Source organism: Otolemur garnettii, unplaced genomic scaffold, assembly GCF_000181295.1.
Source record: "Otolemur garnettii isolate 467f Iridium unplaced genomic scaffold, OtoGar3 scaffold00263, whole genome shotgun sequence".
NCBI lineage: Eukaryota > Metazoa > Chordata > Mammalia > Primates > Galagidae > Otolemur > Otolemur garnettii.
The window spans coordinates 1,181,945-1,196,369 of record NW_003852658.1 but is presented as its reverse complement, the minus strand read 5'-3'; the positions used below and the strand labels follow the sequence as shown (position 1 = coordinate 1,196,369).

The 14,425-nt window shown below is 44.4% G+C and overlaps 1 protein-coding gene across 1 annotated transcript in view; it reads right to left on the bottom strand.

The window, feature by feature from the left end:
* VPS8 (VPS8, CORVET complex subunit) overlaps positions 1 to 14,425 on the bottom strand; it is a 271,667-nt gene that overhangs the window by 1,763 nt on the left and 255,479 nt on the right. Inside the window, exon 46 of the mRNA XM_023508657.1 lies at positions 2,724 to 2,804. Coding sequence (XP_023364425.1) covers positions 2,724 to 2,804 — 81 coding nt within the window. The remainder of the gene's footprint in view (positions 1 to 2,723; positions 2,805 to 14,425) is intronic.

Here is a 14,425-nt window from a genome sequence, read left to right as displayed (position 1 = left end):
CCCGCCACCTTAGGTGTACGTGGCTGGCGCCTTAGCCGGTTGAGCTATAGGCGCCGAGCCCATCCCTCTCATCTTAAGATGCTTTCTACAAAAGTAGGAAGCCTGGCAGCCTGGCCCTCAAGATGCCTTTGATGGTCAGAGAAGAGATGAAGTCCACACCCAAAATCCTTAGACTTTCTGCCTGCTTAGTCTCTTAGAATGCTGCTTCCCTGTATGTTAGCAGAGCTAACTTCCACCCCACAGAGCTAACGTGAAGGAAAACTCAGAGCCAAGATAAAACACTAACTATAGTTGGGACATGTAGGATGGAGCTATTATGCTTAGGCTTAAATCAAGGCCATGAAAAGCAAGGCCCAGGAGGAGAGGGCAACAGAGATGAGTGAGCCATCAAATCCTCAGGGCAAACTCCCTATGTTAGCCTCCATGTCAGCAGTCTGAGGGGACTTGCATTAGCCTTGTGTAAGTGTACAGAGTCTTTTTAGTGCCAGCCACTCTGCCAGGCGCTTTACATGTGTATTACTTCTAGCCCTTCATAACAACCTTCTGCAGTCCAAAAAAAAAAAAAACTGAGGTTAAGTAGATTGCCTTATGTCACCAGCAGTGAGTGGTAATGTGAGATTCAGACTCAGGTCTGCGTCTGAGATGTCCACTCAGCCACACTGCCTATAGTCCTGCCTTCTCTGAGAGAACTGGCATGTCACCTGTTCCCACCCTACCTATCCTTCCCAGCATTCTGTGTTCTAAGCTGCTCTCTGCCCACTGGCAAGGCGTTCCACCCTCATGTAGGCAATAATGGCACAAGGCACATGTGTCCACTTGTCACTTCTTCTGAAAACTCACTACCAGTAGCTGTGGTGATCGGGAGACCTCTTTAAGTTCTAAGTGCCAATTTATCAAAAATCACTCAGAGACATGTCTATGATCTAATTTACAGTTAAGTAGCTCTGACTCTGAGGCTCTGACTGCAAGTCTCTTAGGTGGCTAAGGACACACCTGTGTAGGCTCAAGCAAGCCACCCGGCCAGGGATGATGAGAGATGTCCCTTGCTGTGCCCAAGTCTCACCTTGTGCCACGTCTTTTCTTCCATAATCCCCTCAGCGGCCTATCAGCTTGTCAAGTTCTCTGCAAGGACTGTTATGTACAAGGGCTTGGACTGAACAAGCAACAGATGCTAAACTCAATGCTTTCATATCCTGACACTGTGAGGGAAAACGATCAACCACAAAAATATTTCATATTTCCTAAGAAATGTTTTTGTGTTCTATTCTGGAACTTTGTGCTCTGTAGCACAAATTTTCTTGAAAGGCCCAGAAACCTGAGGCAGAACTTGGCTGAGCAAGAGATAGGGGTGACACCAAGAAGCTGCTCTACCACATTTAGGGGCCCCTAGAGAATTCTCCTCAAATAACAACCTCTGCTCAGACCAATGCTCAATGAGGGAACACCGTTTTTCCACTGGGCTGCCAAGCGATCCAGCTTGTATATGCCCAAGAAGAGACAATGGGTAGAGGGAGCCTTGGCATTTGCATATACTTAACACAGTGAGGAACGAACTAGACCCAGCTGGAATTTAGGTGTGATTTGGAGGAGGCGTAGAATACGCCACAAAGCCTAAATATGCCTAAATAGAATGCTTTAGGTGGTAGAGAACTGGATGTGTTTAATGCAAGGTGTAACATGACACATTTGAATTTGAACAGAGGACCCAGGTAGCAGCATGGGTAAGGGACAGAAGGATTTCTGACCCATCAGAACCTGCTACTGTGAAGGACAAAGAAGCCTGACCCAGGGCAGGAACAGTTTAGGAGGAAAGGAAGTAGAGAAAATGCTGACAGGATCTCCCTAGCAAGTGGATGGGGGGAGGGATGGAGATGAACTGGGGGCACTGCCAGGTCTCTGCTCTGGGAACTGGATGAGAGAAGGTGCCATTTCTGAGGCAGAATAAGAAAGCTAAAGAGCTTGTGGCTGAAGTACTGAGGGACACCCAGACTGATGTCATGGCAATGACTGCTGTACTGCCCTCTTCTACAGTTATAGGATACCAAGAGTTCACCCAGGACCTCTTGGAATAAAGAGTCTCCTTTGCAGTGAGGTGTGGCCCTGGGTCTAGGTTCTAGACAATGGAAGTAGGTGAAGGTGGTGTGTACTACTTCTAGCTGGGATACAGACGTGACGGTTACAGTTGGATCTGTGTTGAACCACACAAGTATAAGCCACATGTGAAGGATGGCAGAACCACAAGACAGAAGAAATCTGAGAGAAGTGCATAGAAGTGTCCCATCCACCTGCATTTACGCTTCTATCTTGTTTAAGCTGCTGTTACTTTGCCTTTTGTCTTTCATGGCCAAAAGCAATCAACCAATGCAGATGCCCAGGAGGGTGTGGGGCTGAGGAAGGATTTAGCAGTCATCAACATAAACAAAGGCCTCCTGGATGAGGATTAGGCTTCTGATTGCTTTATCTGGAGGGAGATCAAACACAGAAGCCCTTCTGTGTCCTCACAGCCCATGGCAGGTAAGGGACAGACAACTTTCCACTTCCTCTGTCCCTGTGCCAAGTTTGGAGTGCTCCTGGGGCCAGAGCTGTTGGCTACATGGTCACACAGGGATGCCAGGGCACATTCTGGGTGAAGGGGGAGGCTAGAGGGTGGATGTAAGGATACTGCCTTTCTAAAACAGTAAATTATAAACAGGGAAATAATTTAATCACTACACAAATGTTACCCTGGAACTTCCTCGGTAGAGACGGCAAAGCTGATCAAATGCTTGGATTTGCTGTGGATCCAGAATGGGTTCGGAGGATACCTGAGAAGTCAAAAACAGTAAGATTAATAATACCATGTGGCTGGGTCCACAGGCAGCCTCTGAACTTGCCCTGTGCTTATGATGAAGTAGGACATGGTGCTTTCCTCATTCTTCTGAAGAAAATCCATGCCACCAGCAATTAATGAAAGATACACTGCATGTTTATTAGAAATGGGCATGTCTCTCTAAAGTCCTTCCTGCATGCTGCCCCTCTGCCCCTAGGTTGACCTGTCTACGGACTCCTTCCCCAATGTGCTCTCTAAATTTCCCATTCCTTGTTTTTTGTTTTTTTTTTTAAAGCTTCCCATTCTTATGTGCTTCCTTGAGGTCTTCTTGATCTCTCATTGCCATTACTCTGCGAGCAATATAATTCCATCTGCATTTCCATATCCTTCCCTTAATATGGCCAGCAAAGACACCCCTCTGCTGGCCATATGGTAGGGTATGCATTATAAATGAAAGATCTCATCACTTCTCCGTCTCATTATAAAGTTGGTGCCACCTATGGGGTCACAAGATTAGTCTGCTGATTTCTGGAAGAGCTAGGAAGTCCAACTTGCTCTTATTTTGCTAGACTAGCAGTTTTGTTTCATTCCACCTGTTACTGTGGTAGAGCATGTGATACTGCGGTTCTTGTCTCAGTGGGTCTGATCTAATTCACACCTAGAGAGAAGAAATGGGAAGATGTAGCCATAGGTTTCGGAGTCAGAGGTGAATCTGATATTACCTTGCTGTGTGACTTTAGGCAAGTCACTTCATTTCTCTGAGCCTCAACTGCCTCACCTGTGACAGGGGTAATGCTTACCTTATGGGGTTACTGAAAAGATGAGATACATATTTAAAGTGTCTTTATCCTGTCTGGCACCAAGCAAGGGCTCAGTATATGCTAGCTTTCAGTAATCCAACTTAGAGATACCCTTAATTAAATGGTGATTTCAGAAGTGTTTTCATGTTTATATGTAAGACTAGTAAGAGGATGTCTTTCCTTGCTGTTATGAACCTGCATGCCACGAACGAAAGGATTACTGAACATAACCCCCATGTATATCTGACAAGAGGGTCTCAGTGACGAAGGGTTGGGTGTGGACATGTGCACATGTCTACATGGGCTGGATGAGGCCTGTGGGGCTTAGGGGCTGAAGACAGGCTCTGGGCACAGGTACGTCCCTGCAGGTGTAGCTACTAGAGCTCATGAAAACCACTGTCTGTGACAGGATGACAGAGTGGATGCACGGAGGAGGTGCAGGGCCAGTAATGTCACTGATAATAGCCCCGCGGGGTCAGCATTTACCATGTGCCACGCCCTGTGTGCCAAGTGTCTTCTGAGGTCACCTCACTAGATCTTCAAAACCACTCTATAAGAAAGGTGTGGTCATGTCCACTTTTTCTCAGGGGGAGCGTGCAGGGGTGGCACTAAACCTGGGCTTGCTGTGACTGCATTCCTCCTGTAGGCTGTTAAACTTCCTTGGAGATGCCAAGAGAAGGGGCAATGACATCCTTCAGAAAATGAAAAATTCTGTGGGTATGAAATACTAGAGATAATGGGCTCTTCCTGTAACACATGCCATTGCCCTGGGCACCCAGAGATGGACCCCAGGAACAACTGCTGGGACTGCCTGGGACCCTCTGGGGCAAAGTCACTTCAGGGCCAAGATACCCCACTCCTGGCTGGAGCTTGACACATCTCTGCAGCAAAGTGTCTGCCGACAAGTCACTTGAGGTGAAATGACAGAGCTATTTGTAGGCACACCTAGCAGAGGCTCACCTGCCTTAAAAATCCTTCCTGGAATAAAACAGAGTATTTTTAAACAGGAAGCCCTCAGGGGGTGACGAATAAGTCACTGAGGTGAAGACTTCTCAGGGTTCTGCCAAGCTGGGGTAGGGGCAGCAGTGTGGGGAAGGCAGGGCCCTTTGCACGGCGCTGAGTTCCAGAAGGCCCGTCTAGCTGGTCTGTGCCAGATGACATGCAGGCTTCCGGCACGCTCACTCTCACTCTGTCACCTTCATGCCTCATCAACTGGGCCTCAGTTCTGTGGTTCAAGAGACATTTCTGGAGCCCCTACGATATCAGGCCCTGGGGTACAAAGATGAATAAGCCCAGAGCAGTTGAATGACTTGCACATTAAAACCCACAGGATTTCACCTTCTCTAGTGCCGAGAAGCAAAACCTGAGGTGACTGGTCACTGAGGCATCGTGACCACACAGTATGTCCTTATCAGGACAGGCCGTGCTTGAAATGTGTTCTTACGTTATAATAAACCATCAAAGTGTCCCTGAAATTACAACATTTTGGAGTGCAAATTACACTCTTAACATGATGAGATACCAAGTCTCCCACTGACCCCCTCTCTAGAACACCTGCTCTGAGGGCCCCGTCCTATCAGCAGGGTTCCACGTGACCCAGGCACACCTGCACTGCTGCTGTCATAGTTTAACTGTCACCCGCATTAGACCCTGAACCCCTTGAGTACTAGAGTTGGGTCTTATTCATCCTTCTATTCCCAGTGCTCTATACCCAGAAAACGTTCAACAAACATTCCCAAATGACCACATCCTGGTTTATATTGAAATGCTGATTTTAGGTATAATTGCAGGCAGCAACTTGCTCTCCTGGGCCCAGTGTGAAGTCGCTGGTATTTATCTTCCTATTTCCCCAAACTTGGACTTTCTGAAGTCTAGCATGTTTGCCTTACTTCTCAGGGAAAAATATCAATTTAATTTAATTTAATCCATTTTGGGGGAAAGAATTATTTTCAGAATGCCAGAAAACTTAAGTACCAACTGATTTAAGAAGGTAGAAAAATGTACCAGAAGAGCGAGACTCATGCTTAAAAGCCTCTTTCTACTGCTGTCCACTAGATGTGGCTTACTGACCGGGTAGAGGCTGCCCCCCAGGGGGAACCCGTGGCCTCAGGGCCACATCTGGCCTTCTGGATTCTTGAGTGTAGCTTTTTACTGAATCCAAATTTTACGGAACAAATTCTTTTAATAAAGGAAGTTTGGATTTGGTCAAGGGGCTGTGGATCTGGAGGGCCACATGTGTCCTTGAAGCTGCAGCTCCCCCGGCCCCAAGAAGAGTTCACTGCCTTGCCCAAACCCTGGCTCCTGCCTTTAGCAATCACTGGCAGCATAATCTCAGACAAGTGCCTGATCTCTCTGAGCGGAGTGGTTTTCTTTTGGGGGGGTAACCTGGGGATAAGGATAAGAGCTACACCATCAAACGTGACTAAGAAGATTAAAGGAGGTAGCGCACGCAGAGCACGCAGGAGACACTCGGGACCCTCCAAGTTCTCATTAAGTGCCATTCACGAGAGGACACAGGCACCACCCGGAGCGCCAGTCTCCTTGACAGGCGGGTTTGATGGACCTTGTTCTAATGTGATAAAGAAATGGAAAAAAAGGAGTCATCATAGCACAGTGAGCAGGCAAAACCATAATGGAAGAGGTAGGGGGATACTGCAGAAGAAGGATACGGGGACAGGAGAGGGGAAGCTTCTCTAAGGCCAGCTCCTTGTCTGCCTCACTCACTGCCCAGCACCGTCCTTGGCACAGAGCAGATGGATATTTATCTGCTGAGCAAATGGGTGAAGGGATGGGGAGGGCAAGTGAGCAGATTTTCTACTTCCGACTTCTTCGCTGGACTTCCATTAACTTTCTGCAATGCAGTAAGAACACAGGCCAGGGCTCCGGACAGGCCTGAACTCAATCTGGATCTGCCCCTGACTTATGAGCGCCTCTGGGCAAGTGATTTAGCTTCTCTCAATCTCAGTTTCTTTATCTATAAAACTGTATTTTGCAGAATGGTTGTGAGCATTAGAGATGAAGTATGGGCCTGGTGTGTAATTTGATGTTCAGTAAATGGCAATGATTACTGTGACTGTGTTGTTACTCCCAAAGAAAAGTGCCTGGGAGAAAGAGCAGTGGGCTGAGAATGAGGAAACTTGACCTCTAATCCTCTAACCAGCTCCCTGTGTAACCTGAGCAGGTCATATCTCTGGGTCTATGTTCCAGTTTATTAAAGGGCAGTGCCATTCAGGCTGTTTTCTACCACCTGGGGAAGATGTGGGCACCAGAAGATAATAGGAAGTTAGGGCACTAAAGTTTCAAGTAAAATAGTAATGTTTACTGAAGCTAATCATGGCTTTTACTACATGATCAGAAGCAAACTAAGGCAACCAAGTAGAGGCAATGTCACCAAGACTCATGATACCCCTGAAGAGAAATAATAGCTTCAGTCCACAGATGCCGTAAAGAGAAATTCATTTGCCAAATCGATGTCACACACACAAAAAAACAAAACACACACAGCAGGAGTGACAACATTCGACACAATCCCACTTCAAATCCATAAACATAAAACATCCTTCCCTGTCTTCCCAGACCATCCAACCCCCAGCACAGAATTGATTAGGAGTGATTTTCCAATTGGAGGAAAAGGAAAAACACATTTAATGCTATCTGCTAGAGCGGATTTCTTTCTTCCCTATAATGAAATCCAGTGATAAGAGCTAAAAATTAAACTGTAGCTGAATATTAGAGGAAGAAACAGTGACAGCCCTGGCAATGACCTTGTAACACTCAGCATTAAAGTAAATCCGGTGGAAAATGAGGTCCTGATGATCCACAGGAGCCGCAGGGAGAGGGACGCTGGGTGAACAGAGCATGCCAGCACATTTCAAAGCTCAGTGACTCACAGATGTGGTAGAAGTGAGAGCTGTAATTACATCCGCTGGAAGGAAGAAAACAAACCCAGGCTTTCAGGATCCACAGACCTCCTAACCAACATATCAAATTTCAACACAGGAAAACTTAGCCATGATGCACTGCCACTCTGAAGGCTGATTCCCCAGGATAGGGATAAAAATAATACTAGGGATGCAGGATATAAAGCCTTCCAGACCACACACAAAGCCATGGACAGTCACAGAAGCCTGAGCTCTACTCGAGCTATTCTCTGCAATAACTAAGATCCTGAAATTGAAATCCTAACATTTCTTTTCCTAATTATCTTTCCACTTCATACATGAGAAGGTCAAACCATGCTTAGGAGAGACATGAGAGGCTCTGTGTAATTCTGCAACCTCACCATCTGTCATCTGCCTTTCCTTGGGGTCTTCTACAGGCACTTGGGTAATTTGCTGGTGGCAAGGAGGGTGGGGGTGGAATAGGATGAATGGAACGAGAAGCACAAATTCCCTCCCTGCCGCCCTCAACCTCTCTCTCAAATCTTTCCCTTCTCTGTTACAGGTCTCAGCTAGATTTCTGCTACCACCTAAGCTGTTTCAAACTAGAGGTCCTTAACATTTAAAGGTTTTTTTCTAAAATGAAACTTCAGCTTCAGAGATAAGAACAAAGTCACACCTCCTTCTCTGCAAACAGAAAATACCTTTTCCAAAATTCCCCCTCCAACAGAATTTGCTTTCATACTGAACCTGATCCCCCACATCCCTTAGTTTCCCAACACCCCAAACTCTCACTAGTTCATAGCTAATAATGAGCTGGGTAAGGAAATAATAAAACAGGCAGACAAGCAGATGAGTGGTTAAGCTGCCCGGGGAAGGGAGGAAAATGTGGCAGAACATCTCTGAAGGACAGTCATGTAGGGCATTAACCAGAGCTCTAGAATGGCCAGCTCTAAGGGAATGAGTGCTTTAGGCTAGACAGACTGTGACAGGAGGAGGGGAAAACACCCACAGAGGATCAGAACCCTCAAAACCACCATTACAAAGAAACAACATGGTAACCTATTCATAGCAGCAGGAGGAAATACCAGTTTAAGCCTAGTTAAGATGTGAAAATGAGGATCCATGCCACCGGCGCCACTGCCAGAGCTCAATGTATTGAGCATGTGATGACCCTGTGATGGCTACTACTACAAGCACTTTACATGTATCATCTCCTTTAATCATCTCAAACCCCTGTGAAGTAGGTACTTTTGTTATCAGTATTTATAGTTGAGGAACTATAGGGCCCAGTGATGTGGCGAAGGTCACTGTGCTCAGAGGTGCAGCGCAGAACTAAATGGGGCAGTCGGGTCTAGTTCCAGAGATTTCTGTCATCTGCCATATTCTCAGTATCAGTCTGGATGAAGCCTGACAGAAAGTCACATTCAAGGGAGCTAGAAGGTTATGTCAGGAGTAGAGTAAGACTTGCCTGGTCACCATGCCTAAATCATGCTCTCATAACTCTACTGGCCTCCAACCTCCTTCTGGGGATCCTCCTCGATCTGGCTATCTTTAAAACTTATATCATTGGGCCTATGAGCTGTAAACGAAAGAGCCAAGCAAGCAAGCAAGCAGCTGATGGAAATTAACTGTAACTATTAGTGTTCTGCTTAAAAATGACTTTGGAAGGCTGGGCCAAAGCCCAGTGTGAAGAACTAAGCTAAGTGCTTCAGTGAGACCCTGCACGTACAATCTAAAGACACTCTTGTGTACACACTAGGTACTTGTGAATGACTTCTACCATCACAGGAAAAACTGTGAACTTGGCTCTGACACTAGTCAGATTCATCGGTTGTGTAGATATCTCTGATAGTCAGGTATCTCATAAAAATATTTGTACAGCCTATCTTACAAGCTTCTTGTAAAGGCAGAGGGATGGAGAAAACATATTTCTGTGTCCCTCTGTCTCTGGCCTTATGCTAGCTACTTTTGTGTTTGATGCATATATTCAGCCAATGAGGTAAAATTTATTGTCTCTAATTTATATGTCAGGAAACTGAGGTTCAGACATGTTAAAATAGAGTTTTTAAGAGACAGGGCAGCTCTCCATAACAGGTTTGACTCTAAAGCCCACTATATCATATCTATAACAAACATGAGGCACTGTACATGTGTGAGGTATCTGGGCTCCCATGGACAGTCTTAGCTGTGGGTCTTCTGGGAGGCTGCCAGGATGCTCTTGGGGCCATCCATATGGCCAGCACCACATAAAAGATGCGTCACTACATAAGGGAAGACAAGTATTTTTTACATCCATTTTGCTCCCTGGCAAAAAGAAATGTCCCTAGATTAGTTTAAAATCTTTGAGACCCATATACTGGTGGCTGGCTACTCCCACCTGCTCAGAAAGGCAACGTGGGGAAATCTTTGCAGGCAAAAGCTGATGATCTCATTATGCCTAAAAGAATGGATTTTTTTTTTTTTAAAGCTGCAGAATGTAGTTTGAATTTTTATATAACTCATGTGGTTCTTTGGTCAAATTCATTAAAACCTTCCTATTCTCTTGACAGGGATTATTATTATTAGAAAAGGTTGGTGTCTTAATGTAACTGCTTCCCAAGCACGGGAAGCTCAAACTCCCAAATAGATTAAAAAATAATTGCTGTACATTGCTACCGTAATGTAATAGAGGCAATTACCTAGAGTCGTCATTTTCCAGAGATGTCAGAATAGAGATTAGGATCACAGTAAACAGAAATGAAAATGACAGCACTGGGACATGAAGTGGCAGCGAGGCTGCGTCCCTCGATCTCATTCCTTCGTGGGGGCACTGTCCTATGCACACTCGGAAGTCTTGCCACCTGGTATGTAGTGGCCATTCCATAGTTTCTTATTCATTTTGTCAGGAAATGAAGATCTTAAAAAGAAAAAAATTCAGAAGGATTTATTTTTATGGAAGCCAAATTACAAAGAAAACTTCTTAGTATGGTGGCATCTTTCTATTTCTAATCAGAAACTCTCCTTTGTCTTATCACAGGCCAAGTGTTTGGCCTTATTACAAAAAAAAAAAAAATCAAACAGGGAAAGCATATGTATGTAATTAAGACTTAGCATCTTTTGATTATCTAACTGTTGCCTATTTTAGAAGAAAGTGAAATAATTATCTTGATGGAGGCTGCTGAGGGCCAGGGTCCTTAATGATTTTTCAATCAAAGCCATGATTGCTGAAATATTTTCAGTTCCTAGTATCCCCGCCTGTCTTAAGTAGACAGACCTAAAAATGATACCCCAATAACAAGAGGAATACAGAAGCAACTCAGAAGAGCAGGTTTAATTGTGAAATTAGCAAAACCCAACACAAAGTAACAATGTAATTAATTATGAACCACAAGAAAAAGAATACTGATGGCTGTGGCTGTACTGCAGGTATTTTGGACAGCAATTTGCTATCTGAAAGAAAGAAAAACTCTTGGACTATTTCACTCTGTGCAACTTGGTTGTTGAGAGGAGGAAAGCAGGAAGTGAAGTGAAGTGAGAATGTAAACAGTGAAGCTAATGTATTAAACATTTGTTTATTATATCTAAAAGCCTCACAAAACTAAAGCCTTCTAAATATTGCTACTTTAAAATGATAGTACTGGATTAAATAGCTCTCCCATCATAAGTATACATAATATTGGACAAAATACATACAGCAACTATTTCCACACTTTGGACAAAAGGTAGAGCAGGCCTGTGATCCTTGAAAGATGGGGAGCATACAAAGTGCCCTGATTTCCCCAGAATTCTAGAAGCATTTTGTGGTATAGAAGTCTGGATGAGCTGGGGAATTAGAGATTAGCAGTGTGGGGTTGGGCAGAGGGTAGAATTGGGAGATGAGGAAGCTGAGTTGGGAAGTAGTTCTAGGAATCTCTAGAGGGGCCCTCTTCAGTATGTGACCTTATATTCAGCTACACATATGCAGGCAAGACACAGGCCTGGCAGAGCACAGCTACCGGGAGCTGTGAGACAGATGGAGATTCTGAAAGTTACAGTGTGCCAGAACCTGGGAATACTAATAGCCAGAGTGAAAAGACCTTGATAAACACCTGGTATCCAATGAGGTCTCATGCTATTGAGACCCTCAATAGTCATGTACTGGAGATAGGGATATTCTAGAACTGCCCTAAGAGAGCTTAAAAATAAGCCTCAAAAATATGTAGCCAATTCAGTAGTAATTAATAGCCTGCCAGAACAAAACTCCAAAGTCTCTAAAGGAAGACAACAAAATCCAGAGGCTTGACAATGTGGAATAGGGTCTCCCCTTTAAGGATATGCTCTATCTGGACTACTATGTACCATTCCTAGATATTTCATCACAAAACCCACAAGCTTAGGGTGGCAGCACATGCTTGTAATCCCAGCTACATGGGCAGCTAAGGTTTGAGGGCCACTTGAGTCCTGGAATTTGAAACCAGCTTGGGTGACACAGCAAGACCGAATCTCAAAAGCAAATAATTAATTAATGAAAAGAAAACCAGGGAGCTAAAAATTACACGTGTCGTAATAGAAGAATCAATATAAATCATATTTGGAATGCTAGGATATCTGTAGAAAATGATGAAACTCGAAAGTCTCAAGGCAGTGACTTCTGTCAGACAGAACAGACTGCACCAAGCACAGCCCACATTTCATCCTCATCTTTTCTTTCTTCTCTTCCACTTTAGCCAAAAGAGATTTCCCACTGTTTTGTGAACAAACTCAATCCAATGTTCTGATACTATATGAAGGAGTGTGACACAATAATTGACTTGGGACAGTGATCCAGACAGAAGGACATACTCTGCAGTAGGAGTTCATGAGCCACCCCAGAATACCACACACATTGGAGCAGCTCAAACTCTACTAAGCTCTGTTTGGATTCCTTGACCTTTACAAATAAGTGATAATTCAGCACAGTGCAATTAAGAATGGCCCAGAGTCGTTTTAATGCACAATAACAGGCTGTTAGTGGCTCTGTCACACACTGAAGAGAACAAAGATAACTGCCATATCCTGTGGGAAGTGCCTAAAAGCTCTGTCAGGAAACACCGTGGGGAGGGAGGGGAAAGGTCCATTTGTAAACGTTTCACACTGTAGGATCCAAATTCCAAGAAGATGGTAGACACAATGGCACTACTTGTTTTGATAAGTTAGTCCACTGCCACATAAAGAAAGGGTACAGGATAGAATAGAGAAATACCTCTGGCAGTGAGATGGTCTCACATAAAGACCCACAAGGAGAGACTAATAGGATAGTCTGAATGGAAACAGTCAATTGCTTATGAAGAGGTATCATGTCAGAAAGCAGAAAAATCACATCCATTAGATTTCAGTTGTCTTAGTGTGATGACTAATGAATAATGCTACCTATGCTAGCTCTGATGATGAGCTGCCAGGCTCTATTCTTGGCTTTGTTCTGTGCAAATATTTAATCAGTGGCTCAGATAAAGATAAAAGAAGTATATGCATGGGATGAGCTTGTGATTTTCAAAGGTCATAAAGTGAAACAATATAAGTGAAGTCCCGTACTTGGCTTCATAAACAAAGGGAATGAACATCAGCAGCATGTGTGAACAGAATCAGGAGTTTGATATCAACATGTTCATTATGAATCAATCATGCAAAATGGCTGCTAAAAAAGTTCAGTGTGCTTTTGTTCCATTTATAGAAACAGAATCTAGAATAAGGAAGGTGATAATCTCATTTTGTTTTACAATGACCTCACCTGAACTATAATGGCAGTAATCAAAGAGGTGTGATGTGACAGGGTGAAGGAAACGGGGAAATAAACTGTGAATGACCTCCTGGACAAGGGATGACCAGGGACTGGGGATTCCTGACTTCAACTACATGAAGCACTGGAAGGGGTGCTCCGTAAAAAAGATATTAAACATCGTTTTGGTAGCTTCTAGAGAGAGGATACGATGGTAGAGAAGTGTCACCCACAATAAGGAGGAGCTATCTCAGAGCACTCAAACAAAGAACATCCTGCCTCAGGAAGTGATTTATTAGGCAGACACAAGACATTGCTTATTAAAAATAGATGGGAGGGTGACTTGTGGCATGACAGCAAGATGAGGTCTGCTATAATTTGGATGTTGTTGCCTCCGAGTCTAATGGTGAAATTTGATCCCTAATGTTGAAGGCAGGGCCTAATGGGAGGTGTTTGGGTCATGACTAGATTAATGCCCTCCCTTGGGGGAGGGTCAGTTCTTGCTCTAGTAGTTACTGGAGAGCTGGGACTAATTGCTATTAAAGGGAGCCCGGCATCTCTCTTCCCCCTGGCTACCTCTCTCACTATGTGATCTCTGCACATTCTGGCTCCCTTTCATCTTCTGCCACAGCAGAAGCAGCCTGAAGCCCTCACCAAGAACAGATGCTGATGACATGCTTCCTGTACAGCCTGCAGAACATGAGACAAATAAAATTCTTCTCTTTATAAACTACCCATTCTCAGGTATTCCTTTATAGCAACACAAACAGATTAGGACAAGCTCCAAGTGAAAACCATATATATTAAAAAACCCCAAGAATTTAAAGACTCTGGAAATGTTTGTAAGGGCAAACAGAAAATGAAGAAACTATTAAAAAAGAAAAAGAAAAAGAAAAACCTATGAAAATTTGTTAGGAAAGGTGAATGTGGGCTCTGCGCCTGTAGTTCAGTGGCTGGGGTGCTGGCTACATACATGGAGGCTGGCAGGTTTGAATCCAGCTCAGGGCCTGCCAAATAACAATGACAATTATAACAACCACCACTACAAAATAGCTGGGTGTTGTGGTGGGGGCCTGTAGTCCTAGCTACGTGGGAGGCTGAGGCAAAAGAATCACTTAAGTCCAAGAGTTTGAGGTTGCTCTGAGCTGTGAGCTGTGATGCCACAGCACTCCACTGAGGGCAACAGAGTGAGACTGTCTCCAAAAAAAAAAAAAAAAAAGAA